This window comes from Phocoena phocoena, chromosome 20 (genome assembly GCF_963924675.1).
Source record: "Phocoena phocoena chromosome 20, mPhoPho1.1, whole genome shotgun sequence".
NCBI lineage: Eukaryota > Metazoa > Chordata > Mammalia > Artiodactyla > Phocoenidae > Phocoena > Phocoena phocoena.
In genome coordinates this window covers 47,538,314-47,559,032 of record NC_089238.1, presented here as the reverse complement: position 1 = coordinate 47,559,032, position 20,719 = coordinate 47,538,314, and the positions used below count along the sequence as shown (strand labels likewise).

Genomic DNA, 20,719 nt, shown 5'->3' with positions numbered 1-20,719 from the left:
GCCAGCGCGCGGCGTACAGAGCCCCAGTGCCTGAGGTAACGCTTCAGACGCCGCTGCCGCCGCCCCACAACCCCGTACTACGCCTGCGCTGCAGTTGCACAGAGCCGTGCCCGCCCCCTTTCCCCGGAAGAGGCGGGGCTTCTGAGCGTGACCTGGAAATTGCCGTGCTACCCTGGTCCTCTTTAGGTCCGGCCCTCTGGGAAGATGGCTGAGGTGCAGGGACCTGAAGTTAAAGTGGACGACTGCGAGCCGAAACTGAGCAAAAAGTAAGTGTCGCAGCAGGTCATTAAAACCTTTGCTGTCGGAGAGTCTGAACTAGGAGGCGCCTCCAGGCTCCGGCCGAGGCGGCTGTGCCTGGGGCCTTCCTGCTGGTTCTCGTGGGTATGAACATGCTGGGACGTAGTCGCTGCGCCCCGAAACTACATCCCCCAGGATGCCCGGGGGCCCCCCGCTGGTTGGGTCCTTCCTCCTTCTCGTACTCTTGGAGTAAGAATGCGGAGAACTGGGCGGGGACAGAGAAAAGCGAAATTTACTCCTTCCCTTTTCTCCGAGAAATGCGTTACTGTGCCACACCCCGGTAAAGAAGTTGGGGAAATGTTAAATACCCTAGCTTTTCAGAAGCACCTTCAATGTTCGAACTTTATGTATCAAAGGCCATTCAGAACCCTTTGTATTAAAGGGATCAGTTCTAAAACTGTGTCGTACACCTCTCCATATGGGTTAGAGCATTGTGAGTATGTCTGGCAGTAGGGACTGTTTTATTTAGCCGGGTACACCAAACTGCACTTAGCACTGCTGGCTGTATCTTTGTTAATCACCCCAAATCCTTGGAGTATGAAGGTGAATATAAATAAGTTAAGATTAGCCGCCTTTTCACTGACTGTGTCTTGTATTCTCTTAATACTACACTCCTTCTCAACCGGAGTTCTTCATAGAACGTAGGTAATGATCTGAGTGACTAGTTCCTCAGTACTCCTAAGGATGGTACATAAATATAGTACCGTTCCAGAGGCATCGGAGAGAAGTTAGTTTATTGCATATAATGCCTGCTTTAGTGCAATTTTTTAGTTCTGTTTCTTAATTGTTATTGGAACTTCCTTGGTGTAAATCTTGAGTGAGCACCATTGTATGCCAGTTATTTTCTCCAAGTTTAAAAACAGATAGGCTCCCTGCCAGGTGATTCATTCAAGGCCACATTTATTTTAAGGCGATAAAGAACATGATCTCTGTCGTTCTGTTGCCTTCCAGTGTTAATGTATAAACTTAATGTAGTCTAAGACTCTTTCTGAATTTCTTCTTTCCTCCCTGTTCCTGGAGCTCCAAACAAGGCTTGTCTTTGATTCAGGTGCTTTTGTGTGGCTTGTTTTTAGCTTCCTCTAGAGTTTGCAGTTGATGGTGATGTTTTGTATGCTTTCCATTGCCATCTTTGTGGACAGGTATTTCATCACCAAGAGAGAAACTACATGTCAGGGGCTTCAGAAACACTCCCATTTTCTAGACTGTTGTGAACATTTCTACCCATAAACCATTAACTGACTTGCTGTTGACCCCAAATAAGCACCATCTTACCATAGCCAGGACTGAGAACATTGTCAGTTAATTTGCAGCACAGTGAGTGTTACAGAGTTGATGTCAGTTGAGAGGGTCTTATGTAAAATGGGACACTAAAAGGTTTCATAACCTCGCCTTCTCCCCGCACCCAACCCATAAGAGTAGGAGTGCTGGCTGGGAGTATGTGTACTGTCTGTCCCATCTGACACCACATCTCTGTGTTTCCTGTTAGGTGGTGGTAATCATTAGTTCCAGGGTAATCTGCCATGTTGACGCAAGCTGCTGTAAGGCTTGTTAGGGGGTCCCTGCGCCAAACGTCCTGGGCACAGTGGGGGCAGAGGGAGCTGCGCCTGTGTCAACTTGCTCGTTTCACAACGATTCACAAGGACAAGCCACTTTTTGATAAAAGAAGGTTGGTGCCCATTACCTTCTTTATTGCTCTGGGAGCAAAAATCCTTCCCTTACTTGGTTTCTTATCTGTTAAGCCTCTGGCTAAGTCTTTGGACTTGCTAATGAAACAACCCTGCTACCTACCAAAACCAATAGTCCTTTCTCAGTTTCTCTTTAATAAATTCAAATTCTCACTCCATAGATTCTTGAGATGACTTTTAGGTCTTATTCTAGAACAGTGCTGAGAACAAAACCCTTTATGAATAAAGAATTTCTAATGCAGGTTATTGTCCCTTCCCCGTCTTTCTGGAATTTCTTTGCTCCTGAGATTAACTTGGTTTCTAGTCTTAGTTCTTACTCCTAGGACCTTTTTGGATTATCTTTATTATTGATTTGACTTAAAGAGCAACAGCCAGTTGAATGGAAAACAAGTTCATTATGTTAATGCCAGGAAGAACCAGAGAGGCTTTGATGCCCACTGACTGAATGACAGCACAATAAGTCTAGCACTGTTCTAGAAAGGTGGCTTCACAACTGCTAGAAAACAGATTTTATCCAGAGACACTTACTTTGAGGCCCTCAGAGTCAGTTTTCTTACTTAAAAGATAATCATTTCAAATCTCCAATTAAGTTTTTTTAATTGAGTTATTCTAAACTCATAGATAATTTAAAATGGACCCTGAAGCCAAACAGTATGCAAGCCTAAGGATCATTTGCCATGGTTCGTTATGACAGGATATTCAGTTAACATTGGTGGTTTAAAGGAATGATCAAGTCTATTTGAATAATGAGGGTATCCCTCTCTACCCAAATCTGTTTGGTTTCTGGGTTCAGATAGCAAGTTTTCAAGTTATTTAAGCCAAGTTGTACCAATCGCTTTAGTTTTTGAGTCTCAGGTGACGAGTATGAAGAGTTTGAATAGTGAGAGATTTGACAAAAATTTATCCACATCTGTAAAATTTCTGTCCTTGAGGCAGAGTGTGAAGGGTTAAGATAGGGATACCTAGAATGGTTCACATTTGCATGGTTACTAAAATGCTAGGGGTGGGGTCATCTCTTTATGTATATTATCTCAATCCTCACAACATCTGGGGAGGAGGGTGTCTATTATTATTTTACAGAAGAAATTAAGTTACTTGCCCAAAGTCACATAATTGGTAGGTAGGCGTGTCAGGATTTAGGCCCAGGCAGTCTGGCTCCAAAGATGGTGTATTATCCCCTGTGCTATGCTGCTTTGTACACTATTCTACCCAATTTGTTGTCAAAGTCAGGCTCCATTGTGGAGAGTGAGGCCAATGCTGAGGGCCATTGTCAATGCATTGATCAATGCTGGGGGAGAGATTGTCAGTGGAGTGTCTCCCTGAACTCTGAAGAGCCCCCTCTTCCTCACCCCACCCCAGACTAACCCACGCCTTTCGGGAGGGGAGAGAGATGACAGACAAAGCTAGAGATGTCACGTTATCACACATCAGACCTGATGCTCTAGGAACTTCCGTGTTCTGCAGAGGAATCCAAACAACTAAGATTCAGTCCCTGGCCTCAAGGAGCTCCCAAGCCTAAGTAGCTTGAGAAAGGCCTACCTTGCTGATTTTCTGGAAAACCTTTTTTCCTATTCTAAATATAAATTAATATGTAGGGTTTTCTTTGTCCTTGTCTATCTTGATTTTAGTTGGGATCTAATGCCAAGGACCTCAGACTGGAAAAAAGAGACTGAGAAAGATCTTACACATCTTTATTCTAAGTTTATTTTTTTCCCTTGTCTGTTTCACATATAGAGTTCAGTGACTGAGAGACTAACAGTGGGCATGTAGAACTGGGCATGAGTGTTTCCCCAGGTTATTCATATTTTTGATAAGTAGCTATGGGGCAGAACATAGAGGACTCTTCAGGCACCTGTCACGTTGAACATTTTCATCTTCCTGACAGTGAGCTAAAGAGACGCCTGAAAGCTGAGAAGAAAATAGCAGAGAAGGAGGCCAAGCAGAAGGAGCTCAGTGAGAAACAACTAAGCCAGGCCGCTGCTGCTGCCACCAGCCACACTGCTGATAATGGTGTGGGTGCGGAGGAGGAGAGCTTGGACCCAAACGTGAGTCCTCGGGACCACTGCCCTGGCTGGGCATAGGGAAGCTTCTAATGCGGATTATGGCAAATTCCTTGGGACCAGTGATTAAGGAGATAAATAGGAACTGAAACAGGCACAGGGATGGATGAGGGTGGGCCCACCACTCCATCTGGTTAAAGGCACAGGCCCTGCGCATTCTTCTTGTCGACTACTTACAGATATTTGGGAGAATCCAGTACTTCCAAGTGACTGATCTTCCTTGGAGCTCGCTGGGCCTTACAGCAGCCCCAGAGAAAATGTCTCCCTAAAGGTGGGCTGGGGTTTACTTTAGCCCAGAGATTGGCCAGCTATGGCCCACAGGCCAAAGCCACCACTACCCCAATCCCTCCTCCCTGGTTTTATAAATAAAATTGTGTCGAAACACAGCCATGCCTATTTGTTTATATATGTCTAAGACTGCTTTCACACTGCAATAGAGTTGAGTAGTTACATCAGAATAAGTTTGCTGACCCCTGATACAGAATATTCCTTTTACACATCCTCCAGGCCCATGGGCCTGCCTTGGGGAAAAAGTCTGGTGTGTGGCCAGGGGCAGGAAAGTAGGAAGATAAGTGACTCACCATGCAGATGTGTCTACAAAAGTGGTAACCAGGGCCATCTGTACCAATTAAACATTATTTTAGGCAGAGATTTGATTTTTCTTTTTGTTGAATCTTGTATTTTGGAATTCTGGCCTTTATTCCCAGCTGTGGATCTGGCCACCCTGCATATTTAAGTGCAAATCTCACTCCATATTCCAAGCCTATGATTTCAAGGATTCAGGGGGGTTGGTTAAAGAAACCTCACTGTATTGGGGCCCCTCTGAGGCAGAATACAGAACTCCGTTAGACAAGCCTCTGGATTGACCATGTTCAACTTCTCAAAAGCTCTTTTGTTTTTTTTTAACAGCAATACTTCAAAATCCGCAGCCAAGCAGTCCACCAGCTGAAGGTCAATGGGGAAGACCCATACCCACACAAGTTCCACGTCGACATCTCGCTCACTCACTTTATCCAAGAATACAGTCACCTGCAGCCTGGGGAGCACCTGACTGACATCACCTTAAAGGTGGCAGGTAGGAAGATTCCCTGGCAGTTTGCTGAGCTCCCACAGCAGGCAGGCCTCTCCAGTTGCACAAAGGAAGGTCTGGGGTGGTCTTGCTCTCAAAAAGCTTAAGTCTGAGGCTACATTACTAGAGATGGCACCAGTATGTCTATTCACAGAAAGTAGAGCAGCCCTGAGGCATGAGGTCACATTCCAGTGGTGATGCTACAGAGGAAGGGGCATTCTTTGTGGGGGACTCCTGGCCTGATACTGCTACTCATTCACAGTCCTTTATGAGGACTTCCCTTCATCAGTGGGAGGCATGGCCCTGAGCTCCTAAAAACTGCAATCTGTGTTCCTAGACTACTTTACACTAGGCTGTTTTTCTAGAGCACTGTTACTTTGGAGTTTACTGTCTTGTGTGGGATCTTCTTAATTTAAAAGATAATTAAATCCTGTCTTTTGTTTATACCTTCCCCCCAAAAAATATATAAAACTATTTGTTGTAGAAAATTTAGAATGTTGAAACATTCAGAAAGGCAAAGAAAGAAAAGTTTGATTACCCATAATCCCACCACCCAGAGAGAACCCCTGCCAATACTTAAATGCCCCCCAAATGTCTTTTTCTTTAAAGTCCAGTGTTTTCACTAAACTATGTCTTGATGTTAGTTATTCTGGGTCAGTATTCTCAGGTACACAGTGTGCCCTTTTTTTTTTTTTTAAATAAATTTATTCATTTTATTTATCTGTGGGGTCTTCGTTGCTGCACACGGGCTTTCTCTAGCTGCGGCGAGCGGGGGCTACTCTTCATTGCAGTACGCCGTCTTCTCATTGCGGTGGCTTCTCCTGTTGCACAGCACGGGCTCTAGGCGGATGAGCTTCAGTAATTGTGGCACGAGGACTCAGTAGTCGTGGCTTGCAGGCTCTAGAGCACAGGCTCAGTAGTTGTGGCACACAGGCTTAGTTGCTCCGCGGCATGTGGGATCTTCCGGGACCAGGGCACGAACCAGTGTCCCCTGCATCGGCAGGCGTACTCTCAACCACTGCGCCACCAGGGAAGCCCCTGGGGCTCCTTTTTATCCTTTTTTTGTACTTTGATTTTTAAATTGTATCCTCCTTTCCAGTGTAATTCTCTTAAGGCATTATTTGTTGTATTTATTCACTCTTATTTCCTTCTAATTTAGGCTTCCTTTCTGAGATGATTTTTTCTTTTATTTCTAATTTTTTCAATGTGTCGTCTCATTTCTTAGTTTCTTCTAATTCTAATTTGTGTTCTTTCACATTTTGTGTCATATTCTTAATGTCTTTCAGCTCATGAAATAGAATGTTTTGCTTTTTCCTGAGCATGTCTTTCTAGTGCTTTTGTTGCCTGTGATGATGTTATTCTCCTTATTCTCTTTTTTTTAATTTAATAACTTTGGTATTTGACCTCATTACTTTTATGTTGTTTATTTTCATGTGAGATTAATTTTCTTCAATGTTAAAAGGAAGCTTGGTTCAGATAGCTTTTCCACCTTCACTGAGCTCCCTCTTCTGTTGTTTTTGTGGAGCATTCAGAAATACAGCAGCTTGCTTTCTGGGGTTTTCAGGCTCTTCTCCTTTCTCGCTTTTGTTGGACCTTCTCTTTCCTTTGTCTCTGTTTTCTTGGTCTTGTTCAATTTTGTGGGGCCTTGTCCTCGGAGAGATCCCTTGCTGTTAAATTTAGAGAGTTCTTGGGGGCTACACTAAAGGACTTCATCCCCTAAACCTTCTTACTGCAGCCAATTATATTGACTTGTATGGCAGTAAGCTGCTATCCTCCCAGTGTCCGCTGTTATCCTCCACGTGTCCGCTGCTATCCTCCACTCAGCCCTGCCACATTTTCCAGTGAATACGTATGGCTTTTTGGGAGACTTCCAGTTCTCAGACCTGCCAGAGACTCCACTGCTTCCCATAGCTTTTTCCCATATAGAGGTCTTGGGGCCCTTAGTGGTTTTCCCCAGTGCTTGTATTTGGGGATTCTTGGGAATATCTTCCCACATAATTTTGTTGTAAATTTTGTCCATGGGTTTTTGGCCTTGTCTGTCTAGTTGTGCTTTTTTTTTTTTTTTTTTACTATTTATTTATTTGGTTGCACCAGGTCTTAGTTGTGGCATGAGGGATCTAGTTCCCTGACCAGGGATCAAACCCAGGCCCCCTGCATTGGGAGCACAGAGTCTTAACCACTGGACCACCAGGGAAGTCCTTGTGCTTTCTATTTTTATGTGAAGATATAGGAAGATCCCACAACTATGCTGCCACCAACATTCCAGGAATCCATTGAACACCTTTAAAAGCCAGATCTTCCTGCACATCTTTTAACTGGTTTAAATGGGGAGCCAACTTTGTCATGAAGAAAATGGCAGGGCTTAGGCCTCAGGCTAAATCAAATTGTTCTAGTTTATATTCTGCCTGGATGTAAAAACTGCAGAGGGAGCTTTTTTGGCACTGATATCATGAAATAGCTTCTGCTTCTGTCATTATTTTTGCTCTTCTCTAGGTAGGATCCATGCCAAAAGAGCTTCTGGGGGAAAGCTCATCTTCTATGACCTTCGAGGAGAGGGGGTCAAGTTGCAAGTCATGGCCAATTCCAGGTATATAGAAATATCCAGTTACAGGCCTTTCTAGTTTGGCCCAGAGCAACATGACTGGGGACAAAGGCCCATATAGTCTTCTTTTCCCATAGGAAATTAAAGTTAAAGGGAGTGGTATATGGTTGGGAAAACAAAAGGGCCATCTGGTCACCTGAAGAATAAAGACTGATCTTGGGTTGTGGAGCAATTAAAAATAAAAGATAATACTTTTTAACAGTTGACCTTGAATCTGAGATTCTTCTTGGGTACACATTAACACTTTAGTGAGGGTTCCACAGTAAAACCAGTGGTCAGTTTTAATTTGGGATATTGTATACTGAATTATGTTTTCCATTTATTCAGGAATTATAAATCTGAAGAAGAATTTATTCGTATTAACAACAAACTGCGCCGGGGAGACATAATTGGAGTTCAGGGCAATCCTGGGAAAACCAAGAAGGGCGAGCTGAGCATCATACCCTATGAAGTCACACTGCTGTCTCCTTGCTTGCATATGTTACCTCATCTTCACTTTGGCCTCAAAGACAAGGTAGGGGCTTCCCTGGTGGCGCAGTGGTTGAGAGTCCGCCTGCCGATGCAGGGGACACAGGTTCGTGCCCCGGTCCGGGAGGATCCCACATGCCGCGGAGCGGCTGGGCCCGTGAGCCGTGGCCGCTGAGCCTGCGCTTCCGGAGCCTGTGCTCTGCAACGGGAGAGGCCACAGCAGTGAGAGGCCCGCGTACCGCAAAAAAAAAAAAAAAAAAAAAGACAAGGTAATTTCTTGTGGCCCCCTGGCTCTGGTTTATCATACCATTGAATCAAACACATCAGTGATTTCTATCTGTTACTTTTCATTTAGGAAACACGGTTTCGTCAGAGATACTTGGACTTGATCCTGAATGACTTTGTGAGGCAGAAGTTTATCATCCGCTCTAAGATCATCACATACATAAGGCATTTCTTGGATGAGTTGGGATTCCTAGAGGTGATGGAAAGTTCTTAACCTGACATCATGAGCTGCATTCTGTGCTTGCCTCTTACTCTTCTTCCCTTCCCTTCTCCACAGGCACATCCTGTGTCAGTATCCTTCATGCTCAGTGAAAAGTCCCCTTTCTTGCCAGTGTCTTTGTTCCACCTTGTTTATTTAGTGCCCTGATTAGGAAGGTAGGACAGGACTTCTAAGATAATGGACAAAGTAGAGGGCCATCCACATGCTAACAATGCCATGTTCAATGTGTTATCAACTCATTTTGCTTTTTTGTAGCATTAAAAAATATTTTTCTTGATTTTTATTCAACTTATTTAAACTAAAAGTTGTTTAGGAAAATTTGTAGAGCAAAAAAAAAAATTTTTTTTTTATTTTCTAATTTTATGAGAAAGGTGAGTACCTATTACCATAAAACAAATTCAAACAATAAAGAAATAAATAGAAACAAAACTGAAGGTCCCCTTTCATTTTTTCCCAGCTAATGTCCGTCTCCAAACTTGAATTTGAGGTGGCACAGTGGTTAAGACTGCACTCCCGATGCAGGGGGCCAAGGTTCAATCCCTTGTCAGGGAACTAGGTCCCACATGCGTGCCGCAACTAAGAGTTTGCATGCCACAACTAAGGAACTCTTGACCCTCAACTAAGGAGCCTGCATGCTGCAACTAAGACCCAGCGCAACCAGATAAATAAATAAATAAATATATTTTTTAAAAAAACAACTTGAATATCCTTCCTCGCCATTTACTCTGCATATTCATAATACCTCCACTCCTGTGCATGTTGCAGGTGGGGTACATGTGTAAGTGTTTTAGAAGGGTTTTATTTTTTGCTTTAAACATAAATGAAGTCACATCGTATGTATTATAATGGACCTCACACACACACACACACACACACACACACACACACACACACACACACACACACACTGGGGCCCTTTGCATGTCCATATATATGTGTATGTGTATTCCTTTTTGATGCTTTATAATTATTTCCCCTATTGATAGTTTAAGTTTCTGATTTTCTTCAGTAATGTTTTAGTGAACATCTTTGTACACATGGACATGTGTTTCTGTAAGATGGATTTCTAGAAGTAGAATAAGTCAAAGGGTATAAGCAGTTACAATTTTTAATAAATACTGCAAACTGAACTCAAGAAAGGCTGTACCCATTTAGAGTCCCACTAACAGCTTATGAAAGTTTATGGTACTGTGTTAATGGTGTTTGGTATTAATAGAGACTCTATTCTAGAAAATCAAGCTATCTCTACTTTTTTTGTCAAGCACCTACGCATTATTATTGAACTTAACTTTTACTTGGGATATAGTAGGCTTAGCCTATCACATTTAAAGCCTGAGCCATTCCCAAGAACTCTAGTTTGAGGACCTCTGTCCATGAACTAAGTGTTTTTCCTCTCTTTTAGATTGAAACTCCCATGATGAACATCATCCCAGGGGGAGCTGTGGCCAAGCCTTTTATCACCTACCACAACGAGCTGGACATGAATTTATATATGAGGATTGCTCCAGAACTCTACCATAAGGTAGTCAATAAGAAGATGCCCTGTGTCCTTAGAGAAGTAGAAGGCTGAAAAATATTGGCTAGACAGGTACAGTCAGAAATAAGAGGAACATTGAGGGTAGAACAACCAGGAGAGTATTCTAAATTGTCAGGCTTCTGAGTGTTACATTTCTGGAATTTATCTATAGGATCAGTAGAGTATTATAGGGCAAAGGGGGTATCTTTCCTAGGTGTACCGATCCTCCTAACATACTTTGTTTCCCATAATCTCATAATACTTTAAAGTTTATAATCCTTGGATTAAATTTGATTTTAGTCTTTTGTAGAAGAATGAGTTGAATCTCTGTCTGAAAGTTGGAAATATCGTCAAATCACCAGAGTAAATATCGAAGACTGTGTCATTTAAGATTTTTACTTGCAAACGACAAAACCTGTTAATGGTGTTTAAGCAAAAAAAAAAAAAATGTATTCAAATATATAAGGAAGCTCACAATTTCCGGGAAGATCAGAGAATCAGGCTTGGAGGCCACACAACTGAAACGATTCTGCATCATATCACTGGGCTGTTCCCATGAAGAACCCAGTATCTTCCAGTCAGCACAGTTACCACAACTCATAAGCTTGGCACTAGCTAGGCACAGGTCATTGCCATTTGGACTTCTGCAGTTACTGCCTCTATAAGCCAGTATCTCTGGCCCCTTTCACCAGAAGGGATTCTGTGCAACACCTGCATCTTCTTTGCATGTTGAAGTCTCACAGGTTGGGCAACTTACATCACATTCCTACATCTTAACCCCAGAAGAGGCTTCTTTCTTGGGGAGGCTCACACTCACAAGATGGGGGACACCCCAGACAAAGGACGAGAGTTCAGTGATCCTGGACAGCCAGAATGATGACTGTCCACGAAGGCCTAAAGAGAGTAGGGCACTCAGCATTTGGCTAGAGACCTGAAAGCATGCCTTGAGCTGTGAAATCCAAGTTACAGCTTTTGTAGGCACACACTTTCCCTAGCCAGTAAAACAAGATTAGCTGCCATGACCACAGCCGTGTGTTGTTATTAGATGCTGGTGGTTGGTGGCATTGACCGGATTTATGAAATCGGACGCCAGTTCCGGAATGAAGGAATTGATCTGACTCACAATCCTGAGTTCACCACCTGTGAATTCTACATGGCCTATGCAGACTATCATGATCTCATGGAAATCACAGAGAAGATGATTTCAGGTGACCCCTCCTGTCCCTTTGTCTTTCACATGTGTCTGCAGGGCTGGTGTGCCACTTTCACTTGGACTTCCTGTTGGTCCTCTTTAAATGACACATTTCTTTCCCAGGGATGGTGAAACACATTACAGGCAGTTACAAGGTCACCTATCATCCAGATGGCCCAGAGGGCCAAGCCTGTGAGATTGACTTCACCCCACCCTTCCGGAAAATCAGCATGGTCGAAGAGCTGGAGAAAGCCCTGGGCACGAAGCTGCCAGAAACTAAGCTCTTCGAGACGGAAGGTAAAGTGATTCACTCCTTCACTCTAGGGCCCTCCTTCCTGTTCAGCTCTGAATTAGATTAGGTCAGGGCTAGAATCTCCCATGTTATTCTCTTTATATACCTCTTAATGGGGTAGTGTGATGTCTTCTGTCCTAACTTGTACGTTTGTATTACAGAAACTCGCAAAATTCTAGATGATATCTGTGTGGCAAAAGCTGTTGAATGCCCTCCACCTCGGACGACAGCCAGGCTCCTTGATAAGGTGAAAGGCCGTGCACTTCTAGTACATGCCCTCATCCAGTGGTAACGCCCCTCCCTCCCTATGAAGATGAACTCCACTGTAGAGAATGAACTTCTACAGCTTCACAGAGGAAAGCTCTAATGAGAGAACAAGTTTTGAACTCCTGCTGTACTAAGCTCTGTGCCAAATAGTTATGTTCGTTACCTTATTACTAACCATTGAGAAGCTTAGGATAAACCCCTATAGCATCAGGTACAGGGTTAGGGTCCGAGGCCTCTACCACCAAGACGGAGACGATCAAAATGCCATTTAGAAGGGCTCTCTAACTCTGCTTTCTCCTTAAGCTTGTTGGGGAATTCCTGGAAGTGACGTGCATCAATCCTACGTTCATCTGTGATCACCCGCAGATAATGAGTCCTCTGGCCAAATGGTAAGATAAAGCACGGTGTTGCAGTTACCTGTTGCTGCATAACCTCAGAGCTTAGCGGCATAAAACGGTTTATTCTCAAGAGTTAGGGTTCATTGGGTAGTCTTTCTGCTCTGCGCGGTGTTGGCTAGGGTAACTCAAGTGGCTTTTTTCAACTGGAAACTCTGCCAGGGCACCTTGCATCTCCTCTACATGGGATCTCATCCTCTGGGGCCTCTCTGACAGCGTAGCCAGCGTTCCAAGTGGAAGCATTCCGAAAGAATAAATCCTGATGTGCAAACACACATCAAGCCTCTGCTGATGTCCCATTGGCCAGAGCAAGTCATATGGGCAGCCCAGAGTCGGTGTGGCAGGGACTACAGAAGGGCATGAATACAGGGGGTATGGTTCAGTGTATCAGTCTATCACACACGCCTGTTGTGAAGATAATTAAAGCTTCTTTGTCTCTAACCCTCCTCACTAATGTACCAGATGATTTGGTGCCAAGAATGCGTGCAGGCTATGGGTCACAATCAGTAACAATTTTGAGTCAACTAGATTTCAGGAATCCTTGTTTGTACCAGATGTTCTTGCTGAACCTGCATATTCACCCTCCCCTTTGGTCTCCTGTCCCCAGGCACCGCTCTAAAGAGGGTCTGACTGAACGCTTTGAGCTATTTGTCATGAAAAAGGAAATATGCAATGCCTACACTGAGCTGAATGACCCTGTGCGACAGCGGCAGCTTTTTGAAGAACAGGCCAAGGTAAGGAAGGAATATGTGCCCACTCACCAGAAGATATCAGCCTTAACCCTGGTCTGTGTCTTGTCTGCAACTCCTGGTGACTTCAGCACAGTGAAGGATGAAAGCCACAGGCTTCACTGGAGGAAGTCACATTTCAAGATGGAGAACTTGACTAGTTTGGGCCCTAGAATTTATATATAAATGGAGCTTAGGCATGAATATCTGTTTGAGGAGTGTGACACTTGACAAGAACATAATTTTTCTTAGATGGTACATTTATTGTGGTGGCGTGAGGATGAGAAGCCACAGCACCCACAGGCTGCCTATACTAGCACTGCCACTGATGGGTGGTTCAGGAAGTGGGAGAAAGACTGTTGGGAACCATCAGAGTCTCTGAAAGAAAATGCGTTTCACTGGACTCGAAGAGCCCCAGGCAGTAGAAGTATTTTCATTTCGCAGAGGAATTTGCATGTGTTCTGAGGTAGAATTCTTCAGTCCTGACTTCCAGGTCTTTGAAAGAAATGACTCCATCCTGGAGTTACTGGGAAACCAATTCCCAGCAAGTGCTGGGTGTCCAGAGCATCCCTGGAATGATAACGCCTCTGGACCTTTTCACGTGCTCACTCAGACGCTGAGAGAGCACAGCCTAGAACGACGTCACTGTGTGGTTCTCCTCTTCCAGGCCAAAGCTGCTGGCGATGATGAGGCCATGTTCATAGATGAAACCTTCTGCACTGCCCTGGAATATGGGCTGCCCCCGACAGGTGGCTGGGGCATGGGCATCGACCGCGTCACCATGTTTCTCACAGACTCCAATAACATCAAGGTACGAGGAGACCCTGAAGGAGCACCACTGTGTTGGAAGCGGGGTGTGGTGGGCCTGGAGCATAAAGAGAGGGCTTTGGGCTAGGAGGAGGGGCAGGCAGAGAAGTTATAGGTGACTTCACAAGAGGAGGGGCAGAGCATCTGACCTTACAGAATTTGGGGGAGTTTCAACCTCAGGCAGAAGAAATACTGATTGTTCACATTTCTTAAGGATCCAAGGAACCTGCTAAGCCATCTACATGCATCACCTCATTTAACTTAAGTCAGCTTACGATGTGTAGAAACTGTTGCTATCCCATGTTTATAGTTGAGGAAATCATATTTGAAGAGAACCTCTCTGTTTATTCCTTCTTTTGACATTGTACCCTAGGCAGCGCTGCGCATTTCTTCTTTTCCATCCTCTGTAACTGAGAGGGACTGAATTGAAATAAAAGAACACAGATCTCCGGGTTTTGGTGATAACAGTAATGAGGGGAGAAAGGAGTAGGTGGATAGCCAGGAAAAAGTGTGCCTTAGCTTCAGAATGCATTCTCTCTCCTGTAGGAAGTGCTTCTGTTTCCTGCCATGAAACCCGAAGACAAGAAGGAGAATGTAGCCACCACTGATGGACTGGAAAGCACAGCAGCCGGCACTTCTGTCTAGAAAACAATAACAGCAAGTCGTATGACTTGGGCATCTTTGCGTTTGTGCAGAAGATCAAGGACTGCGAGGGAATTCCTGTGTGTGTTGCTATCCGTTTGACTATCACATTTCATGTCAGCCATCAAAAGAGAGAAGAGGAATTAAGAATTCCTTTTTACTCCTTGTTACCAAATAAACCATTTGTCTCTACTCCTGTCTCATCACTCTTTTTACTTTTGGAATGTCATCTTATTTCTCAGACAGCTGATATAATGAATGTTTAGGATTATACCACTTTATTCATTCAACAAATTTCTATTAATGTCTGCTCTGTGCCAGCCATTGTTCCAAGGGATTGGGGACACCAGTGAACAGAAGCCAAGTTCCTGCTTTTGTGGAACTTACACTCTTGCTTTAGGGGCAGGAGTTTGGGGGGCAACTAAACAAATAAGAAACAAGTAAATCCATATTTGTGATAGTGATGCATGCTAAGAAGAAACATGAAGCAGGGAAAGGGGACAGAGGTGCTATTATATTTTATTTTAAAGTCTTTATTGAATTTGTTAACAATATTGCTTCTGCTTTATGTTTTGGTTTTTTTGGCCACGAGGCATGTGGAGTCTTAGCTCCCCGACCAGGGATCCAACCACCCCCTGCATTGGAAGGCGAAGTCTTAACCACTGGACCTCCAGGGAAGTCCCCAGAGGTGCTATTTTAGATAGAAGTGATGGAGGTAGTGCTACGTTGCATATGTGGTCAGGGAAGACCTCTTCTAGGTGACATTTAAGTAGAGATCTGCAAACAGATCTGAGTGGAAAAGGGGTGATTCAGACTACAGGGCTGCATTTTTGAGGAACAGCAAAGGGGTCTGGTTTGGCCGGAGAGGAGAAAGTAAAGATCAGTAAGGGCCCAGATCATGCAGGCATCTGTAAGCCATGCAAAGGAGTGTGTATTTTATTATGAGTGAGGTGTGAAGCCATTGGAGGGTTTTGAGCAGTGTTGTTTTGTTTGTTTGTTGGCCACACCACGTATGGCATGTGGGATCTTAGTTCCCCAACCAGGGATCGAACCCATGCCCTCTGCATTGGAAGCATGGAGTCTTAGCCACTGGACCACCAGGGAAGTTCCCTTGAGCAGTGTTTTCATTTTTATTTATTTTTTTTGAGCAGTGTTTTTAAAAGATTGTTCTAGTTAGCATGTGGAAAGCAAGAGTGAAAGGGAGACAGTTGCACTGCAGCAGTGGGCTGAGGAGAGATGATGGCTTAGCCTTGGGTGGTATAAAGTGATGGAGATCGTTGAGCCATTGGACTTTGCCTGTGTTCCTGAGGTCAACAGAATCTGCTGTCAATGTGGGTTATAAGAAGAGGAATCAATGATAATTTCAAGGTTTGGGGCCTGACCAACTGGAAAGTAGAGTTGTCATTGACTTGAAATGGAAAAAACTTGAGGAAGTGCAGGTTTGAGAAGGAAGGTTGAGTGTTTGGTTTTGGACATAATTAAATTTAACATGCTTGGTGGGAAGAGTGAATAGGATGCTGAATAGTGAGTCTGGTGTATTCTCATTTTCAGCACAGTTCAATTGAGCTAAGAATGTGACAAGGGTATGGCTGGGGACCTGCTGTTAAAAGAGAGCCCATGACACGGAGGCAGCTGGGGGAAACTTTTCTCCAATGAGACAACAAAGGACTTGTCTTTTGCACTTCAGCAAAACCTCTGCAAGCGTCTCGGCTTGGGAGTTGCCAGTCTACTTTCACAGAGCAGGTTTTTACTTTGCGGTTGGTAAAACGATCTAAGCCCGCAGAAATTACCTAACTGGGAACTACAGGGAGTGCTGAGAACCTCAGTCCTTGCTGGTGTTGAACATAGGCTCCAGGAGCACTTGGCAGTGCTGGTTAGATGACCAGGTGGTATTTCAGAAGAAACACATCATATGGCATATCCTTCAGCAAGGTGGTTAATTAAAATGAAAAGTCAACTCACCAGGATAAGGGACTGGACTTCAGGCACCACTGTACCGTCAATGTGGACCATTGGAAAAGGCAACAAGGATTAATGAGGTCACAAGTGATCTTTCAAGAGCTGTTTAGTAGTAGGCTGGGGGCAGATGCCAGCTGTCTGGCCTCAAAGAGCTTGGGGATAGAGGAACTGAAGCAGCAGTAGACATCTTGTCTGTGCGGTTTAGCAGGAAAAATGACAAACAGAATGAAAGCTGGAAGGGGACTTACCTGGTAGTACCGTGGTTAAGAATCCTCCTACCAATGCAGGGGGCATGGGCTTGATCCCTGGTCTGGGAAGATGCCACATGCCGCAGAGCAGCTAAGCCCATGTACCACAGTTAAGCCTGCGCTCTAGAGCCCCTGTGCCACAACAACAGCCCACGTGCCTAGAGCCCGTGCTCCACAACGAAGAGTAGCCCCCGCTCGCCACTAGAGAAAGCCCGCGCGCAGCAATGTAGACCCAACGCAGCCAAAAATAAATAAAATTAAATCTTTAAAAAAAAATCCTTTAAGAAAATAGATATTTAATAAATCATCCCCAAAAAAAACAAAAAATGGCAACTCTGGAAAATGCTTTGAAGGAGAGATCCATGGGGTATTGAGAAACTCTAACAGACCTAGTTAAGGAAGGCTTCCCTGAGGACATCAGATCTGAGATCTGAAGGAAGATAGAGTACTAACTAGTCAAAGAAGGGAAGGAAGGGCTTTCCATAGTGTGGCAACAAGTGCAAAGGCCCTGACGAGGAAAGAACAAGGAGAAGACCAATACCACTAGATATAAAAACCCAAAGAAATATGCCAACAGATGAGGCAGGAGGGTGCTGGTCAAACAGGGCTGTGAGCCCTACTATGGGACTTTGTCTGCATTTTAAAAGTGCTGGGAAACCACTGAAGCATTTGAGCAAGGGAGTGACATCATATCTGCATTTTGAAAACATCAGTCTGGCTGCTCTGTGAAAAAGAATTGGAGTTGGGCAGAAAGAGGTTAAAGTCCAAGGTTAACAAGCAGTCCAAGAGGGAGACAACAGCAGTTCACACTAGGGTGTTGCCATGAAAATGGACAGAATTGGATGGACTCAAGAGATAGAAAGCTCAACAGGACTTGGTAATGGATTATATATTGGATTATATTATGGGGGTGAAGGGAAGGGAAATGACAAGGTGATTCACTTTTCAGTTTATGCAACTAGACAAATGGTGGTACTAATCCCTGAGATAACCCTGGAAGATGATTCCCCCACCAGGAGTCTTTAAAGACAAGGAGTCAGTCGCAGATTAAAAGTGCTGGAGGGACTTCCCTGGCAGTCCAGTGGTTAAGACCCCGCGTTTCCAATGCAAGGGACGCAGGTTCGATCCCTGGTCAGAGAACTAAGATCCCACATGCCGCACGGCCAAAAACAAAAAACAAAACAGAAAAAACTAAACATGGAGAGAGGAACGAGGATCAGGGTCCTGACACTTGGAGGAGGCCTGTGGCCCTTTTCCTCTGATCTAGAGAGAAAGATGGGGGTCAAGTAAGTTGCACTTCTTCTCTAGCTTTTGAGGGGTAGTAAGAAAAGTGAATTCTCTCATCTTTAGTAATTGAGGTATAGAGCTGCTGAATGGTACAGGCTCCTGAACTATCCAAGACAGCTATACTACCTATACCTGACAATCTGAAGGTTTAGAGCTGTCCAATATGGTAAGCCACTAGCCACATATGGCTATTGAGCGTTTGAAATGGGGCTGGTCAGAACTTAGATGTAGTGTAAGTGTAATATACACACCAGATTTCTTAAACTTAGTATGAAAAAAAGAATGTAAAATATCTGAAATTTATTTTAAAAATATTGATTACACGTTGAAATATGTTGAATATGCTGGGTTAAATAAAATATATGGTTAAAATTAATTTCACTTATTTCTTTTGACTTTTTAAAATGTAGCTACTAGAAATTTTTAAATTACGTATCTGGCTCGAATTATATTTCTACTGGACATCGCTGTTTCACACAAAAATTCAGACTAGTGTTCCAGGATACGAAATCATTCTACTATTTGAATCTATCCTACCGGGTAGTCAGCTTCCCTGAGCCGTTTAACCGCTACCTAAGCACAGCGCCGGAAGTCGCTAGACTCTAAGGATCAGCCCAGCCGCCCCTGGCTCCGCCCCCTGAACGACTACAAGAGCCAGCGTGCACTGCGCGCCTCCGGAGACGGACCTGAAAGAGCCGCCTCTTTGTGACGTCACGCCCGTTGCGCCGCGCGGGTTCTGTTCGTTCCCTTCGAAAGCTCGCGTTGTGGAGGTGGGAGGGGAGCGTCTGTGAAGGGGGTGGCGTCGTGCGGCCGAGGGCGCGCAAGTAAGGGGGACCTTGGGGGTCCTGGGTGAGGCACCCTCTGTCCGACTTTCCGAAGCCCTTTTTGTGTGGGGAGAGGATATCAGGACCGCGCCTCTCGCACCGCGCGTCCGGTGGGAAAATGCGGCTCTTTTCAGGGAAATGGCAACGTCTCCCCGTGCAGAGAGCTCCTGCTGCGGACGAGAGCGGGGCGCGTGGCCTCTCGGCAGCATCCCACAAAGCCCAAGGGGGCAGGCACGCACGTTGTCCCTGCTGCAGGGGCCTGGAGTCTCCTAATGGGCCCCACCCGGGCCCCTGGAGGATACTGAGGAGGGGGTCTAAGGGAAGTAGGCTTCACTTCCAACTCCTCTAAAGCCTTTCTCCTCTGGCAGCCGAATTACCTTAACTTTTCTTTTTTTTTTTAATTTAATTTAATTTATTTATTTTTTGGCTGTGTTGGGTCGTTGTTTCTGTGCGCGGGCTTTCTCTAGTTGTGGTGAGCAGGGGCTACTCTTCGTCGTGGTGCACGGACTTCACATTGCGGTGGTCTCTCCTGTTGTGGAGCACCGGCTCTAGGCGTGTGGGCTTCAGTAGTTGTGGCATACATGTTCAGTAGTTGTGGCACACAGGTTCAGTAGTTTTGGCACACAGGTTCAGTAGTTGTGGCACACAGGCTCAAGAGCGCAGGCTTAGTAGTTGTGGTGCATGGGCCCAGTCGCTCCGCGGCAGGTGGGATCTTCCCGGACTAGGGCTCAAACCCGTGTCCCCCGCGTTGGCAGGCGCATTCTTAACCACTGTGCCACCAGGGAAGCCCAACAGGCTTAGATGTTGGTTTGCTTAAATAGGCCACCACAGCATTAGAGCCTCATCAATCTAATGGCTTCCTTGTTTAATTAATTTAACACAACGCAATTTTTCTCGTTGTAGAAAAGTCAGTTGTCTGCTATGTGCATTGGGGTTCAGTAGAGCCTTTTTTGTTTGTTTGTTTTTGGTGACATGTCTGGCTTTGTCCATCACCATATGATCTTATTTTCTACTAGGAAGCTTTTCATACATTTGAGTCCAAATGAGGTCACTGAGTGAGCATCCATAGAGTCAAGAGTGAGAGAGTTTCCAGGGAAGTATTCTAGGCCTCTTTTAGGTCTGATCTGCTTCATGGTTTCTTATTCATGGTTTTACGTGTCCATTACAGTTCCACTACCTGATAAGGAGCCCAAGGCAAATCAATCAGGAAATTCAAGTGTTCTTTTTTGTAATATTAATCTCAGTTGACATTAATTATGCCCAACGTTGTACCAATTGCTTTTTGTAATTATTTAAGCCTCGCAGTAACTCCAGTGGATTACATACTACCGTCTCTATTAGCAGATGATACAGAAAGGTTAAGTAATCTACGCAGTATCGCACAGTTACTTTGTAGCAAAAGCAGGATGAGAATCCAGAAATGCTAACTCCAAAGGACTCTGAGAAGCAGAACACTTGACTGGTGAGAAACCACTAGACTCTTGTCACTTCTCCCCTCTGCATCATAAAACGCTGTAGAAGAAATTAAATGGTTGCTTTCCTGATGGGGGCATCAGTGGAGGTTTACTAGACGGAGGTAAACTATCTGCTATGACGGAATGACAAGTAAAACGTCTGAAAAAGAGGACGGAAAAGAAAAACCTTCTCCCCGGAAAGATAAACTTTGTATGGTGAGGGTCTGTCCAAAGCAAGCTGAGGTCTGCAGCCTCAGCTATTTTACATGCTATTTCCAAATGAAAATTGGAGTAACAAGGATACTTCCCTCTCATATGCTTTCATTTTGAGCAGTTAGGTTCAGATTCATTAGAAACATGTCAAATATATAACATTAGAAGAAGAAAAAAAGCAGCTTGAAGAAATAGGATATCTTCTGGGG

General features: G+C 44.5%; 1 protein-coding gene across 2 annotated transcripts; it reads left to right on the top strand.

Moving 5' to 3' along the window:
* The first annotated feature begins 178 nt into the window (after window positions 1-178).
* On the top strand, window positions 179-14,717 carry KARS1 (lysyl-tRNA synthetase 1). Of its 2 annotated transcripts, XM_065898438.1 has the most exons (15): window positions 186-266; window positions 1,784-1,963; window positions 3,868-4,027; window positions 4,952-5,117; window positions 7,605-7,698; window positions 8,041-8,227; window positions 8,537-8,662; window positions 10,089-10,208; window positions 11,248-11,410; window positions 11,518-11,691; window positions 11,848-11,933; window positions 12,257-12,342; window positions 12,956-13,082; window positions 13,744-13,887; window positions 14,430-14,717. In XM_065898438.1, the coding sequence occupies exons 2-15, from the start codon at window positions 1,818-1,820 to the stop codon at window positions 14,526-14,528; spliced, it is 1,878 nt and encodes a 625-aa protein (XP_065754510.1). In that variant the 5' UTR covers window positions 186-266; window positions 1,784-1,817; the 3' UTR covers window positions 14,529-14,717. The 2 variants fall into 2 exon arrangements, with proteins under 2 accessions (XP_065754511.1, XP_065754510.1); XM_065898439.1 differs by lacking the exon at window positions 1,784-1,963 and having other exon boundaries at window positions 179-266.
* Window positions 14,718-20,719: the final 6,002 nt, after the last annotated feature.